Source organism: Chrysochloris asiatica, unplaced genomic scaffold, assembly GCF_000296735.1.
Source record: "Chrysochloris asiatica unplaced genomic scaffold, ChrAsi1.0 scaffold00031, whole genome shotgun sequence".
NCBI lineage: Eukaryota > Metazoa > Chordata > Mammalia > Afrosoricida > Chrysochloridae > Chrysochloris > Chrysochloris asiatica.
In genome coordinates this window covers 22,050,790-22,074,966 of record NW_006408549.1, presented here as the reverse complement: position 1 = coordinate 22,074,966, position 24,177 = coordinate 22,050,790, and the positions used below count along the sequence as shown (strand labels likewise).

Sequence of the window (24,177 nt, the reverse complement as noted above, 5' to 3'; positions counted from 1 at the left end):
CGGACGTATTGTCAGGAGAGACCAGTCACTGGAGAAGGATATCATGTTTGGTAAGGTGGAGGGTCAGAGAAAAAGAGGAAGACCCCCAATGACATGGATTGGCCAAGTGATAGCATCGATGAACTCAAGCGTGGCAACAGTAGTGATGTTGGCCCAGGATCGGGCAGTGCTTTGTTCTCCTGTGCATAAAGTCACTGTGGGTTGGTACCAACTTGATGGCAACTAACAACAACAACAGTGATCATTATTATTTTTGTTTGTGGATCAATTTTAACATTGAATGTATTTTATTATATTCTAATTCTTAGAATGGTGCATACAGTAAAGTGAGATGAGAAGAGCTAAAATAAAAAACTATGGCAACCTTTCCCCCAGGTATTCTGAAAGTTCATGAGCTAACTATATGATTTCAATGAACTCTTAAAGTCATACTTGTAAATCTATCCATTCTAAATCATATTTTCTGTTATATGTGAAATACTTATGATATTTCCACTTGTGTTGCCTAAATGAATTCCTTACAGAACTGTAGAAAGCAGTCAAATGTATGCAGTTTTTAAAGTTCATAATATTCTTGGCATTAATCAACATTTATTGTCTAGCACTGAAAATGACTTACACAATTTGAGGTATTATCCTAAAATTATCATTATCATTTCTAGAATTAGGACTAACTAATGGGTGTGAGACACTATAAAATTAGCCTGAGAAATCAGGAATTGATGCATGATCAAACATAAACCATTGTCCAAATAAACGTATCATAATTTAATCAATTCAACTAGTTAAATCTGATTGTCAGTGAGCCTGAAACGTTCCAAACACAATCATAATTATCTTCAGAAGGTGTGAAGGGGAGAAAAAGAGAGAGGTGTTAATATGTTAATGTATATGCAACAGAACATCCAACTTCTGGTAAATCACTTAATTTAACAATGTGGTTAAAGAGTTTTTGGTATTAAAGTAATTTTTCACTTTTTAAACGAAATATATAATTTCATTTGATTTTTTTGCTCTAAAGCTGATTTTTTAAATCAAATGTATTTTGACAACATAACACATCTACTTTTGACAAATAATTAAAGCATGTTTTAAATTAATAAGGTATTGACTTAGTTTAAGATTGTGGTTAAGTGCCGTCTAGTCAGTTCCGACTCATAGTGACCCTATGTAGAGTTTTTGAGGAGTGACCGGAGTTTAAACTGCCAGTCTTCTAATTTAAACCGATTTTGCTGTCCAGTGCTTATCCTACAGCACAACACCAGGACTTGTAGAAAAAAAAAATTCCAGGCAGATCTGCTACAATTCAAGGAAAGGTAGGTAGGTGATCAGGTAATGTGTCACTCCTACTATGTTCCCCATAATACTGTCCCTTTTCTTCCCACACATTAGCAATGTATCTCAGTGGATTCCCCTGTGTTCAAATTACCAGTGGGGCCAGCTTGTGTTTTTACAGTCCTTCTTCCCACAATTGGGCATAACAGAATATTAGTGAGCGCTCTGGTCTTGAGGTAAACCAGCTTCGATTTGATTTAGGCTTGTCATTTACTCTCAGACACAAGGATTTGAGTGAAAAACGACACTAATTCTTGCCCAACAACCTATGTCACCGATTTGTAATGAAAGTCAAATAATAACATACATTTGAAAGTATTTTACAGACTGCCACGTATCGACCCATAGTGACCTTATTATGCACAGCAGAGCGAAACACTGCCCAATCCGGGGCCAACCTCACTACTATTGCCATACTTGAGTCCATCGATGCTGCCACTTGGCCATTCCATCTTATTGGGGGTCTTCCTCTTTTTCTCTGACCCTCTACCTTACCAAACATGATATCCTTCTCCAGTGATTGGTCCCTCCTGACAATATGTCCAAAGTATGAGAGATGAAGTTTGGCCATCTTGGCCTCCAAGGAGCACTCTGGCTGCACTTCTGATGGTGCCTAATAACAACAACAATGCACAACATAAATAAAAGTCATTATTTTTATGATTACAACCCACACCCATAAACCTAACCTAGTCCCAGGTAAGCCCAGTCTCGGATTTTTTTGTTGTTAAGTGCCATTGACTCATTTCCAACTCATAGCAACTGTATGTTGGGTTTCCGAGGAGCAGCTGGTAAATTTGAACTGTCAACCTTGCAGTCCAGTGCTTATCCTACAGCAACATCCCCCCTCTCTGTTAAACCCCAAATTAATGGAACATTAGTTCAATAATTCAGTTATCTCAGACTCTAAAACAGTCAAGCTACTACTCTTGCTATTAGCTTATTGAAGTTGTTTTAAACTTATGCTAATAATGTGATCCTGCTTTATTACTGGGAACAAATGGGATCCAAAATAAACAAATAAATCATGGTTTACAATGTTTTCTTTCTGAGTCCTGCATTAATTTTCTGTCTAATACCAACTCAGCACCCCCTGGATCTGAGCTTTGACTTACTGTCTCTGGTAGCATAGTGGTTATGAATCGGGTTGCTAACCTCAAGGTCAGCAGTTCGAAACTGCCAGCTGTTCCATGGGAGAAAGATGAGTCTTTCTGCTCCCATAAAGATTCACAGCCTCGAAAACCCTGTGGAGAGTCACTATGCGTCAGAACCGACTCCATAGTACTTGACAACAACAACCATCTTTGGAGATCTGACCTGAATCTAGATATAGTCCATAGCTGGAAGTCCTCTATTACTCGTGTTGTTGTTGTTAAGTGTTAGGATTTTCAAGGAGTGGCTGGTGACCTTGTGGTTCAAACCAGCCTTTCAGTCTAGTGTGTTATATTACAACACCACACCAGGATTCTGCCGATGTATATGACTTGTCACCACACTCTTTAGGTTTAGCCACTTAGAAGGCTTCAATGAGCTATAAAGAATTATCTTCTTAACCATGGTTATCCATTTATATGTTGATAGTCACTTAGGTTCTCTCCTTTTTTTGCTATTGTGAATAATGCTGCAAGTAACATAGGTGTGCATATAGTTAATTCAATCTTGATGGCTACCCAAAAGGTTAATGTCTTGACTCTACCTAGAGATACTGAAAGCTATGGAGCATCACTGAACTCTGTAGCTGAGGTGTCACTATGAGTCAGAATCAACTAGATAGCAACTGATTTAGTTTGACATTTTCATGTGCTGATCTCTGTAGTTATGACCTCCAGAGTAAAGTCCTGGTATGATGCTGTAGGCTAATGAGCTGGACTGTAAAGTTGGTTTGAACTGCAAGGTCAGTGGTTCAAGCTCACCAGCCACTCCTTGGAAACTCTATACAAGGTCGCTATGGGTTGGAACTGACTCAACAGCACTTAACAACAACAATAATTCTTGAGTGCTTACTAGGAGCACTTTTCTAAGTGCTTTATATGTCATGACATCATTAAAAGTTCACACAAACCTTATGAGATAGGCTCTATTATTATCCCTCCGATTACATAATGAAGGAAATGAAGCTTTGAAAGGTTAAGCAGATTGCCTAAGGCAGATTGCCTAAGGAGGAACAAAACTTGGGAGTCTACTCTCAAAGCCTGGGAGCCTAAACATTCTGCTACTCTGGCTTGCTGTTGCTGGGATTATGAGGAAGAAAACAGATATGGTTCATCAGATGTTACATTTTACCACACTGTAACAGGAACGCTGTGGTTCTGTAGGATAAGCACTAGGCTGCTAACTACAAGGTTGGCAGTTCTAGCCCACCAGATGATCCTCAGGAGAAAGATTAGGTTTTCAGCTTCTGGAAAGATGTATAGACTTGGAAATCCTTCATAGTGTCTCTATGAGTTAAACCAACTCAACAGTGCTTAACAACACCACCATACTAAGAAAATATTCCTTTAATGAATCTTAAGAAATGTACTATTTTTCCCTTATTTGAAAATTATTTGTGCTTTCAGTTAAATGAAATGAACTTCATAAACAGATGATCTGTGAGTCTAGATATAAAAACAATTACTGCACTGGTATCTGTGTTAAGACAGGAGAAATGATATCAGTAGCTCTAAAAGCAGTTGTTATTGTTATAATTTTTAATAGTATATGGTAATCAGTGTCACAAATTAAATATCCTTAAAGCATATTAGATTTATAATTTTAATTTTAAGTTAGCTATTACACTATTTTCAGATCGATATCAAAAAGTCTTTATACTGGGTCTATAAATCAAGCTGACAAACTAAACTAAAATATAAATGATATAAAAATTGATAGTCATTTTATAACAATTTTAGGTATGTAATAAAGTGATCAATAAAATTTCATTATTCTAACATTAGAGGTTTTTTCCTTTTACTTTAATGATTATCATAGTTCATGGGTGGTAGTAGAAGACAATGACTATTAGGTCAGAGACAAAAGACTTTGTAACTCATGGCAAAAGCAATAGCAGGAGCATCAGCATAGTTGTGTTGGTTCCCTGAGTTTCAACACCCAAATCTGAGGTAAAGAGCCTGATGAAGACTGAGCACAGTATGTAATATAGGACAGAGACCTGACCTTAACCAATCCACCAATATTCTAGCAAGCAGTAAATAAGTCTGTTCTTTCTTTGGAGGAAGACAAGGTATGTTGCAATCCAGATCTGAGATAAATTATTAACTGCATAAATAATCCCAATTAATGGCCAAGGTGAAAGAACAGTGAAGAGGTCTTATGATTTTAAAACACTCAGCAAGACATTACTAGTACTCAAAGGCCCACAGAGAACTATCTCTTAACTGTGAAGTGAAGTGGTTCTCACAGAACTGTGCCAAGCCCAGCAGTAGTAGAATCATTAAGGAACTTATCAGAAATGCAGATTCTGGGGTTTCAGTCTGATTTTTAGCATGGTAACTTGTTAATTCTGATGTCAACTAAACTTTGAGAACCCAAGAGTGTAATACAATTCTTGATGTTGTTGTTGTTAACTGCCGTCGAGTCGGTTCCGACCCATAGTGACCCTGTACAGGGTTTCCGAGGGTGTAAATCCTTATGGGAGTAGAAAGCCTCATCTTTCTCCCAAGGAGCAGCTGGTAATTTCGAACCGCTGACCTTAAGATTCACAGCCCGATTCGTAACCACTGCGCTACTAGAGCTCCTTACAATTCTTGATACCAGTTAGTATTTTAGGTCTAGTCAGGACTCTTTCACCAACAACTTGGGCATGTGATTCAACCTGTCTAGGCCTTAATACTTTTACCAATAACAAGAGTTGTTGTTGTTAAGTGCTGTTGAGTTTGTTCCTACTTATAAAGGCCCTGTATAGTGTTTCCAAGGCGCAGCTGGTGGGTTTGAGGTGCTGGTCTTATGATTAGCAGTCCAGTGTTTATCTTACAGCTTCATACCAGAGGTCCTATAATAGAAGAGGGCTAGATAATTTCAAAATCTCATAAGTGCTCAAATTCCATGGAGTTCCACATGCCTTGATATGTAGTTTTATAAATATTGTCTGTGATGAAGACCTTTAAATACACATATATCAGTCAAAGTAATGGTAAAGTCAGGAGAGAGAAACCAGCAACTGGCTAAGTATCACAGTTTCATTACAATCCACCACAGTCAAGAGGATAGAGCTAGCTTCGCAGCTACACAAAACTGTTGTATCAGCATGGTGTCAGGGGAGCAGTACTTCAGACAAATGTGAAGTGACTAATCTATAATAGATTGATGCATAAATTCATGTTATCTGTTTATGAGTTTACATTGAAACATAAAACTGAAAAGATTAGTCTTGAGTCCTTTCGATTAAGCATCCTCTTCCAATAGGCAAGCTGCTAGAAGTTATAATTAGAAGTTTTGCTTCATGAGCACAGGTTCAGAACAGAGATATGGTTGTATGGTGGAATATTCGGAGTCTGCCTGATATGTGCATATCAAAACAACAGATTTGATGAATTAGACACTAATAACAGAAGACCAGAAGAGTTATGGGATGACATCAAGAACATCATACAGGAAGAAAACAATGTGTCACTAAGAAGACAAGAAAGAAAAAAAGGAACAAAATGTATGTCAGAAGACATTCTGAAACTGACTCGTCAGCAAAGAGATGCTAACGCAAATGGAAGAAATGAGAAGGAATAGAGTTGAATGGAAATTTTCAAAGGGCAGCTTGAGAAGACAAGGTCAAATATTATTATGAAATGTGCAAAGACCTGGAGTTAGAAAACCAAAAAGGAAGAACACACAGCATTTCTCAAGCTGAGGGAACTGAAGAAAAATTAAAGCCTCAAATTGAAGCATTCTATGAGCAAAATATTGAACGATGTAGAAAGCATCAAGAGAAGATAGTAGGAATACACAGTCACTATAACAAAAAGAAATGGTCGATGTTCAACCATTTCAAGAGACAGCATATGATCAAGAGCTAATGATACTGAAGGAAGAAGTCCAAGATGTACTGAAGCTATTGGCAAAAAACAAGGCTCTGGGAATTGATGGAATATAAATTGAAATCTTTCAACAAACTAGACACACTCATTCATCTGTAACAAGACATTTGGAAGACAGCTTACCTGGCCAATCAATTAGAAGGGATCTATTTTTCTGCCTATCCCAATGTGAGATGACCCAACAGAATGCAAAAATCATAGTATAACTAGTATTGCATGCAAGTAAATTTTGCTAAAGGTAATTCAAAACAGCTACAACAGAACATTGATAGGGAACTACTGGAAATTCTAGTCAGATTCAGATGGGGGTATGGAACAAGGGTTATCATTGCTGGTGTCAGATGGATCTTGGCTGAAAGCAGAGAATACCAGAAACATGTTTACCTGTGCTTTTTTAACTATGCAAAGGTTTTCAGTTGTATGGATCATGACAAGTTATGGACAACATTGCAGAGAATGAGTATTCCAGAACACTTAATTGTGCTTATGTGGAACCCGTACATTGACCAAGAGGCAGTTATTCAAACAGAACAAGGGAACACTGAAAGGTTTAAAATTAGGAAAGGTGTACATCAGGGTTGTATTCTTTCACCATATTTATTCAATCTGTATGCTGAGAAATAGTTTGAAAAATGGTAATAGATGAAGAAAAATGTGACATCAGGGTTAGGGAAGACTGATTTACATCCTGCATCATGCAGATGACACAACCTCCCTTGCTGACAGCGAAGAGATTAAAATACTTATTGATGAAGATAAAGACCACATTGCACATCAATGTAAAGAAAACAAAAATCCTCACTATTGAACCAATAAATAACATCAAGATAAATGGAGAAAAGATTGAAGTTGTCAAAGTCTTCATTTTGCTCTGATGAGCTATCAACACACATGGAAGCAGTAGTCAAGAAATCAAATGACATATTGCATTAGACGAGTCTTCTGCACAAGACCACTTAAAGTGTTGAAGAGCAAAGATGTCAGTTTGAGTACTAAGGTGCACCTGACCCAAGCCATGGTATTTTCAATAACTTCATATGTATTTGAAAAATGGACAATGGATAAAGAAGACCATATAAGAATTGATATGTTTGAGTTTTAGTGTTGGCAAAGAATGTTAGAAGTACCATGGACCACCAAAAGAACATATAAATCTGTGTTGGAAGAATTACAGCCAGAATGCTCCTTTGAAGTCAGGATGGCCAGACTTTGTCTCTTCTACTTCAGACACATATTATCAGGAGGGACTAGTCCTGGGAGAAAGACATCATGCTTGGTATAGTAGAGGGTTAGTAAAAAAGAGAAAGATCCCCAATGAGATGGATTGGCACATGGCAGCAGCAATGGGCTCAAGCATAGCAATGATGTGGGGTTGGTGAAGAATTGGACAGTGTTTCTCATTCAGTTGTGCATAGGATCACTATGAGTCGGTACCAGCTTAACAGCATCTAACAACAACAAGACTGTAAATCTAGGAGCAAAAAGCTTCATCTTATCCAGAAAATGTATGCATTTATGAATTTCAGTTGAGCTTTGTTATCAGTACTGAATGATTTGCAGAAGCCAAATCTATTGACATTTCCCAAAACAAATGAATGGTCAAAAATTTACCCAATGAATGTGATAGTGACAACAAATACAGATAATTCCTGTTCAAAAAATTCTACTTTTCTATAAAAAGTTGTGATGCCTGTATTGTTTTCATCTTGTCTTTCACTTTTTGTTTTGTTTTGTTTTGTTTTTCTAGGTACTACCTAAAAATTTAAGGAGCTCTGGTAGTGTAGTGGTTATGAATCAGGCTGCTAACCTCAAGGTCGGCAGTTAGAAACTACCAGCTGCTCCGTGGGAGAAAGATGAGGCTTTCTGCTCCCATAAAGTTTGCAGCCTGGGAAACCCTGTGCAGGGTCACTATGAGTCGGAACTGACTCCATGCTACTTAACAACAAATTTTAGACTTTTCTTGTTACTTCTTAATTGTAAATCTGAATTAGAAAAAAAAAAAAAAAGTGACAGAAGTGTTTCTGATGTTAAAGAAATCACAAGACTTCTTTAAAAGTATAATTTTGGGATAGCACTGTAGATTTGTTGTTAACAATTGTTAAGTGTTATCGAGTTGGTTCCGATTTACAGTGAACCTGTATAGGGTTTCCAAGGTTTGCTTCAAATCTTCAAGGCATCGGAGAGCCCCATCAGTCTCCTGTGGAGCAGCTGGTGGGCTCGAACTTCTGACCTTGTGGTTAGCAGTCCAGTACTTATAGAATGGAGCCACCGTGCTCCTAGAGCTGTAAATAGGTATATTTATTCCACACATTACTGTGCTTATGTATTTCAAACATATTAATGCTTGAAGTTCCTGGTAATTAACACTATCCTTTTCATCTTTGTCAAATAGAAGTAAATTGCTTATTTCAATAAATCCAGTCCCACCTAAGTGGTTCTTTTTGGTATTGCACAGAAATGGGCAAGATTGAAGATTGGAAAAGCATTCATCATCAGGAGAATTTGTTTTAAGAACATCCAAGCTCTCATACAGCCAGTAGGTAAATTACCCACTATTCAAGAGAAGGCCAGCACAATTAGTTTCACATTATACCAAGCCAATAAGCCCTGTTTAGTGACTATCAATCCTGAGGAAAAGGTAGTAAGAGCTTGTCCCCTTTCTCCCAGTCCTACAGAAACCAACAGCAATGTTTTCTAACATTAGGATTTCTGTGAATAGCTTTGTGAATATAGTTTGCTACTAATTTTGGATAAGAAAAATTGTTCTCTTGATTTGTATCCATATGGCTAATAACACATACTTCCCAGTACAAAGCTAATGAAGCTTTTGTTTTGTACAGTGACAGGCAAATGCTTTGAAGTTTTATGGCAAGGAAGTAAGACTTCAATAAATTATTTTCAAACTTGCTTTTCTTCTTCCCAGGATTATTATTTTTATGCAATCATTTACAATTAAGGAGCAAAGAGAGGCATAAGAATAAATCATACTCGAGGTAATGGCATATGTATTATAGGCTGGTTTGTTTGTCTTTTTCATTAACAAAATGAAGGGTTGTATAACAATTATTACTTCTTTTGAGATGTGCAGGATGGTATAAGAATATATTAAATTAATTTCGCCTGCCATGATTTTGCCTAGAGAAATACAACAGTGATGAGCAAACTTTCATGCAGAAGTTCTGTAGCATTGAAGTATTTCCCATTAGCAAGAAGAAAACAATGAATGAGCTCAGAGGAAATCGTGTAATTGCAATTACATAAAGAACCTTATTTTCTTCCTACCTACAAATGATTTCAATAATTCTGTAGGTTCGTTCTATTCTATTCAGTTTTATTTCACTTAAGTTACCCATTTCGTGTTGAAAATGGATAATTTGGATAATTTGCAGGTAACATACAAAATTTCCTTTATATTGCACAAAACAGTAGCATACCTACTTTGTACCAGACATTTAAAACTTTCTGCTTTAAAAACTAACTGATCTTTCATATGTGCATGAACATAACCTAGAACTGCCTGAGGAACATGTTTGTTGAATATTTCCATTTTTTTAAATAGAAATAAGTGTGATCAGAATATAGTATAGATTTGGGTGAAGTGGAAGGAAGAGAGGGAGAGAAATGAAGGAAGAGAGAGAGAGAGAATATCAGAATATCAAAATGTTCTTGTGCTTTAGCCAGAAAAGTTATTAATGCTTTTGACTGTAAAAAAATTTATTGAGGAGGGATATTTAATTTGTTTTTAATTGAACTTGGTTTATTAAAGTTTTTACATTAAAATTATTAGAAATGTATTATTTTTGTTGTTGTTAAGTGCCATCAAGTTGGTTCCAACTCATATCCACCTTGTATAGGGTTTCCAAGGAACAGTTAGTGAGTTTGAACAGTTAGTGAGTTCAAACCTTGTGGTTTGAAGTCCAGTGCTGATCCTACAGCGCCACACCAGGAGTCCAATGTATTATTATAAATACAATTTTTAATGAAGTAATTCTAAGAGGTCTTTGAATAATGATTGTCCTAAATTAGTAAATTAATTGTGTTCAAGCACTGCAAAATAGCTTTTGTAAATTTTCTGTACTTGACATCATCTTCTTAAATTATCCCATTTGTCTGCTAGCATGTAAAATCTTGACAATGAAATGTTTCTTAAAATTTAATACATGAGTCAATACAATGACCTTAAGTTTTCATACATTTTCCAATATCATGCACAAACTTAGTAAGATTTCTTATCATAAGACTGAAATCCCATGTCTCCACTTTTCTTTTTTTTTTTTTTTTTAATTTAAGGTTTTTATTGTGGATTGAGTGAATGAAAGTTTACAGGGCACATCATCAGTTTCACATTCTCCACTTTTCAATTGCACATTCCAAACTGAAATTCTGACTGTCACTCTAACAAACCAAAATTCTCTTAAATAACACAAGAGGCAACAGATGGCCACAGATTTATTCTTAACAAAAACATATTAGTACTATGGTTATTATTCTCACAAGCATTTATATTTAATTCTAAATCTTCATAGAATTAAATGACATTTACTCACTAAGAAAGGCAGTGTTCATTTAACTCAATTATTTAGCTGTCTGTATGGAATCCTGGTATGGTGCTGTGGGCTAATGCATCAGACTGCAAAGTCGTTTGAACTGCAAGGTCAGTGGTTCAACCTCACCAGATACTCATTGGGAACCCTGTACAAGGTCTCTATTGGTCAGAATCGACTTGACAGCACTTAACAACAATAACATCATATCTAGTGTGGCTTGTAGGATTAGCACTCGACCACAAGGTGGGTTTGAACTGCAAACGTGGCAGTTCAAACTCACCAGCCACTCCTCAGGAACCCTATACAGGGTCATTATGAGTTGGAACCGACTTGACTAGTTCTTAACAACAACAACATGTGGTGTAGAGCTGTAGAATAAGCACCACAAGGTTAGCAGTTTAAACTCACCAGCTTCTCCTCAGAAACCCTGTATAGGGTCACTGTGAACCAGAACCGACTGGACAGCACTCAACAATGATTTCTGAGTTTGGAAGATGTAGTCCTATAAAGGGAGAGAAATTACCCACAGGTTCTCAGAGTTCTTTTCAACCAGCAGACTTGGTAAAGTGGGATCACTGAAGTTACTGGCATCCAGTGCAATCCTTGCCACCCCACTGCCATATTCCTTTGTTTTATCATCTCTATATCATGGTGTCTAAACTTAATAAAAGGGAAAGTGACCTAATTCTCTGACTACTCATAGGAGTCTTCAATTCCCATCCAAACTGATACCTTGATTTGCATGTCTTTGGCTCTGAGACATATGCATAGACTTTCTAGCTAAATACAAAGAGTTTAGAAATACATAGCAATATAGGTTGTTATGGGGAGCGTGGTGGCTCTATACAATAAGCACTGTGGATTGTGTACCACAGTCACTCCACAGGAAAAAGTTGACATTTTCTGCACCCACAAAGACTCGAAGCCCTGGAAACTATACAGGGTCATTATGAGTCGAAACCAACTCGACAACATTAACAACAACATAGGTAATTCTGTTTTCTACCAAATACAGGAGCCCTGGTAGCATTGCAGCATAAGCGTTGGGTAGTTCTCTACAAGTTTGGCAGTTAAACCCTACTGGTCACTCTTTGGAAGAAAGAGGAAGTTGTCTGCTCCAGTAAAGATTTACAGCCTCAGAAACCCTACATAGGATCACTAGGAGTTGCATTGACTCGTGGCACTGGGTTTCTAAACACAATGACCTTGGATTTGATTCTAAGGGAAATAAATGTCTTTCCCCACTTATGTAATCTTGTTAGTATTGTGAAGTGCCATTGAATCAGTTCTGACTGATAGCAACCCTGGATAGGGTTACCAAGGAGTAGCTGGTGAGCTTGAACTGCTGACCTTGCAGTTCAAACGGACCTTGCAGTCCAGCCCATTAACCCATAGTGTCACACCAGGACTCTCTATTTACTATATTCAGATTCACATTCAATGTCTCAATTCAATTCTTCAACCAATTGAATTTGGGCTCACACATAACTTTCTGACTCATCTTGAAGTCATTCACTGCCGTCTCTGCTTCTGACTTTGTTCCTTTGCAACCAGGATTGTATAAAGAGGGTCAGAGACCTACATTAGCTTTTTGTCGTATCCTAGGTACATGAGGCTTAAGACTGAACTATTCAAAGCCTCTTAAAGGAGAAAAGTATATTGTGGTCATTCTTGTTAGGGGCAGCAAAGATTCTTGAGCAAGAGCAAATATCTTTCTCTAGCCTAGAGCTTCAAATGGTTTCTCACTGATTTACAGAAGAGCTCAGGTTGAAAGGTAATTGCTGAGCTCAACAAAACAAATTCATAACATGGTATAAATGAAAATAATTCTAGGCATGACTACAAGAAAGGATTTAAAAATCTATCATCAAAAGTATTTGCCCTAAAAATCTAGTTCTTTCTCTATCCTTATCCAGATTTAGCCTTAAAAGCGAAAACATATATGCATGCTGTTAAAAATGAAACATAAATCTGTTTTTTAAAACGTTTTTTTCTCTTCTCAGTTTCTACAGATAAAATGATTCGAAGTAATGTGTGGCACCATGAAAGCTGAAAGGAGAAACTGTGACAACCCCCAGGAATATGACAGGAGGTTTCATACTAGACAGCGGCATCTTTGGTTCGATTTATATAAAAACCCAAGTAAATAAAATGGACAATATTGTTCTATTCCATTTCTTCTATGTTCTAAGCTGTACAATTGTCAGATTTTTATGGTTTCCATTGTAAATGTGTTTTTCTCCCAGCTAATTAGGTTCATTTGAGTTTGTTTTTAAGTTGTCAAAGTCACAAAATGTGAAGGAAGGGAATTTATGAATGATAAGGGAAACACTGTATACAAATGTATATTTGTAAAAGCTATTTTTATGATTAGCATGTTTTACTGTTGATCATATATACAGTCAGGTGATATTGCAGTTCTACGTTTAAAGCTTATTTCCAACACTCTCATGTAAGAAAAGCTACATTGTATGCTAGTTTTTATAATTTATTTTTAATTTATAGTTCAAAATATTTCAGTTCATAAGAATAAAGTCCTTGAAAAGTTATATTTCTGTTCTCTGTAAGCACCATTTTTATTAATGAAGAATGCAAATATTTTAGATGTCATACCATAGTTAAAGGACTGTTGGTTTGGCTGTGACTAAGTTGAGCATGCTTCGCTCTACTGAACTGAACTGACCTCATTATAACCTAATATTTCAAACTGGGTTCCGAAATCCAATAGAGTGGTTTCAGTGCTTGGATAGGTAAGAACTAGGATGACAAGGAAAAGATTGTCTTTTCTTTGTTTCCAAGCATTTATATCAATATGTAAGTCACTTCATTTCATTTCTTTTACTAGGAATTCTCCATAACCAAGCATTGCAAGTGTTTTCCAGATGCTCTTAGCTGTTGTTTTATGTGCTATGGAAATGGAAGGAACCATGGTCACAGATTGTAGGAGAATTCAGCATATAATTTCTTAATAAATACTGTTTCTTTTAAAATAAAATCGGTGTGTCTTTTTTCTTTGGGATGGATTTAATTTCAATATTCATTTTTAACTTTTTAAGTCTCTGTAATGCCACAAAAGCAGAGAAGTAATGAAAGCAATATAACTTCACTAAAATGTTTATTGTATTTTCAACATACGCATGTTTTTCATGTACTATCCTGTATTCTTCTGGTTGTTGTTAAGTGCCGTGAAGTTGCTTCCGACTCAGAGCAACCCTGTATAGGGTTTCTAAGGAGTGGCTGGTGAGCTTGAACCGCTGACCTTGCAGTTCAAACCAATTTAGTAGTCCAGAGCATTAACCCACAGTGCCACCCACACCAGGATTCTGTCCTGTACTCTAAAACACTTCAGTTTGGCAGGTGACGGAAAACCAGTTGGCCTTCAATCCTTGACTGAGGTCACGCTCGGAATTTAAATTTCTAGAAATCAAGACTTTTTCCCTCAAACACAGAATGTTAAGAAAATATTTTGGGATCCTAAGTAAAATTACTGCATCTGAAGATATTAATGTCCTTCCAGATTAAGTCTGCAGCTAAAAGATTACCATAGTTATCGTAAATGTTGTTGTTATGTGCCATTGAGTCGGTTCCACTTTAGAACAGCCCTGCATAGGGTTTCTGAGGAGCAGCTAATGAGTTTGAACAACTGACCTGGAGATTAGCAGTCCTGTGCTTATCCTATAGCACCACACCAGGACGTCCCAATAACATACCCATAAGGATCACTCAAGGTAGCATGGTGGTTATGAATTGGATTGCTAACCTCAGGTCAGCAGTTCGAAACGACCAGCTGTTCCGAAGGGGAAAGATGAGGCTTTCTAATGCCGTAAAGATTTGCAGCCTCAGAAACCATGTGCAGGGTCACTATGAGTCGGAACCGACTCCACGGTACTTAACAACAACAACATATAACGTACCATAGCACAGAGGAAAGTAACGTGCAAAGGGGTTGCGTCATTTGCAAAAATCGTATAATACGCACATTATTTACTTAAAAAAAGCTCCTCATTTAAAAGCAAACAGACACTGTGTGAGCATCACCGAGAGCATTTAGTGGGACTCAGAGCTCCTTTTTTCAAAGTCACTGAGGGAAGACTAAAGAATCCAACTTGGTATGTTTCTATTTTCTCCTTTAATAAATGCATTTGTTAAATATATAAAAATATATAAACTGCACATGCTTATGTAAAGTTTTTAGAAATTTGCAAAACAGAACTTTGGGCCTACATCAGGATGTTGTTGTTGTTGTTATGTGCCGTGGAGATTCTTAAACTGCAAAAAATCTATACATGGGAATAAAATCAGCTGGATGATTTCTTGGTTTGCTGCTAAATTGATACATTTTTATGGGATAATCTGATGCCCCAAAGAGGAAGTGTTTCAGACATTGTGTATTAGGAAAACACACAGGATGTCTATTCCTTATCTGTACTCCTGGTGGTGGTGGTGGTGGTGGTGTGCCTCTAATCGGTTCCAACTCAAAGCAACCCTGCATAGGGTTTCCGAGGCTGTCAATCTTTACAGGAGCAGGACACCTCATCTTTCTCCCATGGAACAACTGATAGTTTCGAACCGCTGACCTTTAGGTTAGCAACCTGACTCGTAACCACTGTGCTACCAGAGCTCATTCTGTACTCCTAGTATTCAATGAATAGTGCATCATATCTAAATTATCATTATCATAATTTATTAAGACTATCATCATTTCTCTGACACCCATTAACAATGATCAAAACATGATAAGTAAAATGTTTAAAAAGATTTCTTTGTCACTGGATTTCATTTTCTCCACCATACGTCTTGAGGTATAAAACCATGGGCCTGTAATTTTACTCATTGCTATTCCAGGATTAGTAATGTCTTTTTATGACAAAGATGAAGAAAAGATCCACTGAATCAAAAGAGTGCTGATGATTTGGGATTCATTTAAAAGGATGAGCAGTGTGGGCTTCTTCCAACTGAAAGAACTCCAGTTTCATAACTCATGGCTGTTACTGTTAAGTGCCAGCGAGTCATTTCTGACCCATAGTGACCCTGTATAGCATTTTGGAGGAGCGGGTAGTTAAGTTTGAACTGTAAGACAAAGAAAAGGGGCATTGTTCGTCGTGTTCAATAAAAATATATATATAGACAAAAAGACCCACTGCTTGGGGAGTTAGGTAAACCTGTCACTGGTGACATGTGAAGGGCCAGATCCCAATTTTGCTTTCATTTTTTTTTTCAACAAAAGATTACTCTTTAAGCGATAAATGCAAAACAAATTAAAATTAAAATAGAAATGAAACAGAAGCTAGGTCAAGAATAAACTATTTTAAATAGCTTAAACTTCTGAGAACAAATGCAAATATCAATAGTAGCCTAAGAAAAATAAAAGAATGAAATAGGCCCAGTGTAAGTTAATAGCCATTGAATGCAATTGTGTTGATATGTAGAGTTAGCCACCTGCAGCTTCAGCTGGCTGCTTCTGGGATGAATTGACCTGTTTTCCTGATTTTTTCAATAGAAGGAAGACTTTCAGAGCTTTAAAGAAAAGTTCCTGTTTGTTTTTGTTTTGTTTTGAATCTGAAGATAAAGCAAACTGTGTCTATTAATTATATCCAGGAGTTAATATTTGTAATGATTAAAACAATAAATGCACAAGAATGAGAAAAAGCAAATTCAGGATTATCTCTGGTGACTAAAAGAAGGTAGAATAGAATACGGCAAAAAAATAAATAAAAATCCAAGAGTGTTCAACATCTGTGATATTCAATTTATTAGGAAATTACTTGAAACAAATACGACAAAACGTTAGGGTTTGATGAAATAAAGGATATTACACTGTGTTACTTACATTTTCTTTGTTTTTGTAGGTTGAAAATACTTCATAGTAGTAATGATTAAAATCTGAATTTTACATGTTGTTGGTGTTGTTAAGTGCTGTCGAGTTAATTTCAAACCCTGTATAGGGTTTCCAAGGAGCATCTTGTGAGCTCGAACTGCCAACTGTGCAGTTCAAAGCAACTTTGCAGTCCAGCACATTAATCCACAGCACCACTGATAATATGGAGACATGGGTGATATAATGCGCACAGAGAAATGTGGTGGTGGTTATGTGCCGTGGAGTCGGTTCTCACTCATAGTGACCCTGTACAGGATTTCCAAGGCTGTAAATTATTACAGAACAGAAAGTCTCATTTTTCTCCCATAGAACAGCTGGTAGTTTCAAACTGCTGACCCTGAGGTTAGCAGACCGATTTGTAATCACCATGCTACCAGAGCTCCTTACAGAGAAATATAGATATAGATAAAGCTTGTCGTTGTTGTTAAGTGCTGTAGAATTGGTTCTGAGCCATAGCGATCCTTTATAGGGTTTCCAAGGAGCAGCTGGTGAGCTTGAACCACCGACCTGACAGTTCAAATGGGTTTGCAGTCTGGCGCATTAACCCACAGCATCACACCAGGATTCCTGGGCTGGAATTGACTTGATGGCACTTGACAACAACTATAGATAGACACAGATATCGTTGGATCATTGGCTCCATCAGCAATCTGAAAGTTTAGGATTCACATTTTCTAAAGATATTCAGATTCCTAGAAAATATATGACCTATAGAAATAGTAATACAATATTCTAATGTTCAAAGCAATTCTGGGGGAATTTACAAGTGAATGTATTATGTATTCTTGAAAAGATTTCCTATCAGTCAACTTGAAATGTCTGGAAGCACTCTAGAAATATCAGTATTCTTCACTCAAGAATTTGGAGTGAACGAGTGTGAAAATAGTCTCCTTGTTTTTCTGCTATATCTAAAAGGATTAATACAGTGTCATCTCTGTCTTATATCCTGCACAAATGGTGCCTTGTACAAAAAGATAGAATGACTTTTTATTTTTTTCTAAGTGTTTGAGACAAGGTAATGTTTGGGGCAAAATATTAAAAGCCCTAATTATAAAAGAAACAACAACAATTACCGTGTGTTGGACACTGTGATAACTACCTTATGTGCGTTATCAGTAACACTGCAGATAAGAAAACTGCAGAATAAGTACTGTTATCCCCACTCTACAGGTAAAGGCTCGGGCTTATTTATTCAAACAACAAATCTTTACTGCCAACTCTATGGCAAGTGATATTCCATATGAATATGCAGTATGAATATGGCTATAATTAAGAGGCATGTATTCTTCTAAAGGACAACATAAATAAATTTAAATATTTACTATTATTGTTGTTAAGTGCCATCAAGTTTGTTCCGATTCATAGCGACCCTATGTAGGATTTCCTAAGAGCAGCTGCTGGGTTTGAACAGTGCACTTTGTGGTTCCTATAGCAGCACCACACCAGCTGTGCACTATTTAGTAAAGCAGGTGATAATGATGATGAAGAAGAAAACAGTCAAGGAAGGGAAGAGAAAGTGATGGGAAGAGAGACTCTAAATAGGGGTTTTGAATAGGTCGGTCAAGAAGATTCCTTGGTAAGATGGCATTGATGCAAAAAATGTGAAGTAGGTGGCAGGGTAAGTCATGTGATCACCTATGGGAAAAGTGTCCTGTGGCAAAGAAAGCAGCAAGTCAATGTACTGCAATAGCATCCAGGTGCATTCTGGAACAGCAAAGAGCTCTATAGCTAGATGAGAACAAAGGATATCAAGAAACATAGGCGATGAGGCCAAAGAAAAGCCAGGATCCCATAACACAGGGTCTCAGAAGTGATTCAGAATTAATGGACTTGTATATTGTACTAGATGGGAAATAGTGGGAAAGTTTGAGTAGAGGACAAGATGATATTAATGAATGCTTTGGGTTATTTTGTTGAGAAATAACACAGGTATTATGTTTGTGGTTGTAGTGGTTGTGTGCCACCAAGTCAGTTCCGAATGTATAGAGTTTCCAAGGCTGTAAATCTTTCCAAGAGCAGAAAACTTCAAGTTTCTCGCAATGAGCAATTGGTAGATTCAAACTACTGACCTTGCAGATAGCAGCCCAGCTCATAACTGTAATATCAGAACACAGGTATTATTCTTATATAATTATAGCATAAGTGTATTTACAGAACTAAGGCAGAAACCGAAAAAGACAAAAGGATACTAGTTGAGGTAAAGCAAAACAGAAGAATTTAAAATTCTGGAATCCAAATGGAGAAAAAATTTTAAGGAGAGGAAATGACCTACTGTGTATAAGACTGTTGATAGGTCATATACGGTAAGAATTCTTGGATTGAGCAACATGAATTCATGTGACCTTGTCAAAAGCTGTTTCACTGGAGTGTATGAAAGGTCAGGGAGCTCCCAGGGAAATAGACTGTAAGTGTTAGTTTAAGAGAACATGAAAGAAAAACTTGACACAGAGTACTCTTTTTAGCAGTTTTTGTATTATTTTTTATTACTGTTGAAAATGTACATAGCAAAATATATACCATTTCAACTTCTACTGGTACACTTCAGTAATATTGATTACATTCATCAAGTTCCTCCACCATTAACATGATTTTAGTTCTCCTAAATTTCTTTTCTAAGGGGCCCTGGTAGCATAGTGGATTATGAGTTGGGCTGCTAAAGAACTCAGGTCATTCATTCAAGTCTCCCTGTGGTTCCGCGGGACAAAGATGAGGCTTTTTGCTCCCATAAATATTTAGTCTTAGAAATCCTATGTGGTGGTGGTTGTTGTTAAGTGCCATCAAATGGGTTCCGACCCACAGAGACTCTGTAAAGGGTTTCTGAGGAGCAGCTAGTGAGCTTGAAACACCGACTTGTGATTCAAATCAATTTTTCAGTCCAGTGCACTAACCCACAACGCCAAACCAGGACTCCTGTACTGGGTACCTATGAGTCTGAACCAACTGGATGAAATGCAACCACTACATTTCTTTCTAACCTTTTGAATTTCTGTTGTCAATTTAATCCCATGCAGATCATTTGTTTTTAAGTGCGTACTGCTCAAGTAGACATTCTTTACTAATTAATGCTATAGGATAAATGTTGGACTGCTAACCATAAAGTCAGTAGTTCAAACCCACCAGCCACTCCTTGGAAACCCTAACCAGGGTTACTATGAATCAAAACTGACTAGATGGCACTTACCAACAACAACATTGTTTTAAAGAAGATTTCAGGGGATCTTTTTGGTTTAATATTTAAGATATAAAGATTATCTCTGGGCAATAGTTTCAGGGGTTTTTGTAGTCTTCCTAGCTCTAGAAATTATGAATTCTATGAGAATTTGAAATTCTGTTCTGCATTTTCCTTCTTTTTTATTGGGCTTCTTTTCTAGAATCTTTCATCAAAACTTCCAGTAATGATAGCTGGGAACCACTCAGTTCTTCTGGTCTCATGGCAAAGGAAGCAGTGTTTAAATGGGAGCAAGTAGCCACACATTTCATTCCCTTCTCCTATTCCTGACTCCACTTTCCATTGCACATAACAGACTACACTTTGAGAGAATTTTTCTATAACCGGGAACAGAGAATAGAGAAGGAATTGGAAGAGAATGGGAAATCAACACAGATTTGTTTTATTTTTAAGAGAAAAAAATAACAGTAATTTTGCATCCTTATGGAAATAACTTAGATGAGAGGAAAAACTAGGTACAAAGAGAAGGATTGGCCACTGTATTGATTTCCTAGGGGCCTAGTAACAAAATACCATAATCTGGTGCTTTTAAACAACAGAAATTTATTCTCTTACAATGCTGGAGGCTAACGTCAGAAACCAAGTGGTCAGCAGGCCATATTGCCTCTAAAAGCCCAGGACCAGAATCTTTCCCTTGCCTTTTCGTAGCTTCTGGGGGATCCCAGCAGTCTTTTGTTTCTTGGCTTGCGGTTGCATCATGCCGTTCTCTGCCACCATGGTCACATGACTTTATTCCTTGCTCCTTCACTGTGTTTCTACATCCAAATATCCCTCTCTTTTTCTTGCAAATATATAGATAATTGGATTAGGACCCACCCTAATCTGATACCTTAATATTCTTCTCCAACACCATAACTCAAATGCATCAATTCTTCTACAGTCTTCCTTATTCATTGTCTAGCTTTCACATTAGGCTATTAAAAATACCATGGCTTGGATCAAACTGACATCTTGGCTTTTCAACACTCTAAAGAGGTCTTGTGCAGTAGATTTGCATAATGTAATAATACATTATTCGCTGTCTAGATAACTGCTTCCATGAATGCTGATAGTAGATCCAAGCAAAATGAAGTCCTTGATGACTTCAATCTTTCCTTCATTTATCATGATGTTATTTATTGGTCCAGTGATGAGGGTTTTGTGTTCTTTACATTGAGGTTCAACCCATACTAAAGGCTGTGGTCTTTGATCTTCATCAGAAAGTATCATAAGTCCTCTTAACTTTCAGCAAGCCAATTTATATCATTGCATATCGAAGGTTGTTAGTGAGTCTTCTTCCAATATTGATGCCAACGTTTTCTTCATATAACCCAGCTTCTTGAATTATTTGCTCAGCATACAGATTGAATAAATGCTGAAAAATACAACTTTGGCATATACCTTTCCTGATGTTCCACCAGTCAGTGTTCTGCTGTTGTGTTCGAACAACTGCCTCTAAGTCTATGTACAGGTTCCTCACTGACATAATTAAGTGTTCTGGAATACTCATGCTTTGGAATTTACTTACTGAATATTCATTGAACCTTTGCTCCAGTCCATAAGCATACCTGATACTGGCCATAAAATGGCAAACACAGACATTTTTCCTTGTCCCAAAGCATTGAGCTTAGTGTAAAATATTGGGAAATAGCTAAATAAAAATGTAAATAATTTTTAAAATATATTGCAAATTAAAAAGAATGTTATAAACCAAAATCCAAGAAAATGCTGCTCTTTACAGTCCTCGTGGAAATAGATTGAAAATCTTTTTTAATACTGTTTCTCAATCTGTTGATACAAAGCAACATAGAGTTCCTAAAGTAAAAAGACAAAAACTTTGATTCAACACAACCATTTTACCCTGATTCCACAAACCTGTGGTACCTTCAGTAAAAACAGCTATTTACCCAATAAAGCCAGCCACATGATGGTATACATCCCCAGACCCAACAGCTCCTTTATTTATAGGTCCTTGAAATACTTCAATTCCCATCACACAAAATGGCAAACAGCTGAAGAGGACAAAAATGACACCCCCATCCAGCAATCCTCCTCCTGATTAAGATCCTGGCTTTGTTCATCTATCTAGTGACCATGAGCTGCTGAGGAAACTCGGACCCTTCTTAGCCACAGTGTCTGGATTTTGATATTTGATTTTCCAAAGCCAAGAATTCTCTACCTTACCTAGACAATAACTATGAACTTTTAAAAATGAGGAATACCAGACTTCCCACCTTCAGATATTCTGATTTAATTGACCTTTTTGCTTTAAGTTTCCCAAATGATTTTATATGTAGAAAAGTTTGAAACCATTGACCTAAGCCAGTTGTGCAAATTCATTTATCCTACTTGTGACTGATTTAGAAATGAGCATTTAACACCATTCTTGCCAACAAAATATGAAGGGTATAACTTCTGTGGTGCATCTCAGGAAGGTCTTTGTGCACTTGAATGAAGACAGTTGAAGGCTGAATAGTTATCTGCCCACAGAGGAAGCTATGAGAAGATGTGAGGCCTAAACTTCTTCAGTTCGCTTTCTTATAATGATGAGGAGAGTAGCCAACACATTGAGGATGGCAGAGAAAAAATATGGAAAATACCTTATCAATGTATTTGAGTAACTCAATTAATAAAACCTGAAGCCTTTAATGCTCTACTTCTTATAGCATATGTTAATAAACATGTGCATTGCGCAAATCAGGGAAGTGTGTTTTCTGGTAATGGTGGTGTTGTTGTTTAGTGCTGTCAAGCTTGTTCCAAATCATAGTGAACATATATAGGTTTCCGAGGATGTAATCTTTGCTGAAGCAAAAAGCCTCATCTTTCTCCCATGAAGCTGTGGCCAGGTCAGGTGACAAAAGACTAGAAAGTCATGAAACATAGTATCTAAGAGTTTTATTATACTATGGAAATACCTGCAGGGGACGTGCCATTGACAGCAGAGTCTCCTGCAAGGGAGGAGGTCACAGGTGTGTATATGGTGGAAAGTTAGGCTGCAAAGGGAGTGCCACCAAATCTCAATAAAGGGGCGGGCTTTCCTGTTCGCACAGTTCCATTTTGTGTGTGTTTCCTTGTTTCTCTTTTCCATACTGCATGTGCATCTGGCATCCATGATAAAGTCTTAAGATTTCAAGATGGATTCTGTTGCAGAGGCTGTCTGGGATATTTGACATAACTGTGCACACACGTGCCCTTCTATCAGGTTCCTGGTTCGAGAACTGGGTCTGCCCTGGTGGTTCCATGTTGGGGGGTTGGGGAGGGTGGTGGTCATCCAGCGATGTTTTGCACCTGTGCTAAAAAAGGGTTAAGGGGAAAGTTAATGGGTAGCTTAAGATAGCTGAGGATTAACAAACACTGCTGAGCGGCTGAACAGGGAGAGAGGATTAACAAACCACTTTAGGTTCTGGATGAAAAAGGAGATCGTTGTTATATCTTTCCTATATCCTGCCACATCTGAAAAGGAGATAGTTTCTTTGTATTTGGAGGTTTTATGGTTCCTCTGAATTTTTCTGCTGCTGCCAACAATCCTCCTCCTATCCCCTTACCCTAACATTTCCCCTCCAGAAAGATTTACAACCAAAAATCTTTTGGGACGTAAAGGACAGAGGTTTCATTTTGTGGAGCTGCATCTTGCTGGCAATAGGTTGTCTCTTCCTGTCTTTGCTTAAGGCCCAGGTGGAGGCATGGTTGTTGTTGTGTGCTGTGGAGTCGGTTCCGACTCATAGTGACCCTGTGGAAGGGTGGTAATCTTGTCAGATCAGCATTTATAGTTGAGGATCCTGGAACCTAGAGGAAATAAACCTAGTAAATAAATTAAAGAGGCAGGAACCATTGGGTGTATTGGAATAACAACTCCATTTAGGTCCTGACCAATCCTCAGACCCATCAGGCATTAGCACAGGTAAAATGGGAGAGTTGCGGGGTGGGGGGGGGAGTCACGGTCTCAGTAAACCAGCCGCAGGAGTCGGGTAATTACTGCTTTGATTCCTTGCATGACTTCCAATTTCAATAGGTATTGCTTTCTGTGGGGAAATGTGGTTCCAGGCCATAATCCAACTTTAACAGGTAGCGTAGTGGTTACGAATCGGGCTGTGAACCTTAAGGTTAGCGGTTCGAAACTACCAGCCGCTCCGCGGGAGAAAGATGAGGCTTTCTACTCCCGTAAGGATTTACACCCTC

General features: G+C 37.5%; 1 protein-coding gene across 4 annotated transcripts in view; it reads left to right on the top strand.

Moving 5' to 3' along the window:
- RALYL (RALY RNA binding protein-like) overlaps positions 1-13,902 on the top strand; it is a 1,110,405-nt gene extending 1,096,503 nt beyond the window's left edge. For 3 of the 4 annotated variants that reach the window (XM_006859244.1, XM_006859245.1, XM_006859247.1), the window contains one exon: positions 12,916-13,902. In XM_006859244.1, coding sequence (XP_006859306.1) covers positions 12,916-12,933 — 18 coding nt within the window. In that variant the 3' untranslated portion in view covers positions 12,934-13,902. The remainder of the gene's footprint in view (positions 1-12,915) is intronic. The other variant, XM_006859246.1, reaches the window with a different exon arrangement.
- The last annotated feature ends 10,275 nt before the right edge of the window (positions 13,903-24,177 follow it).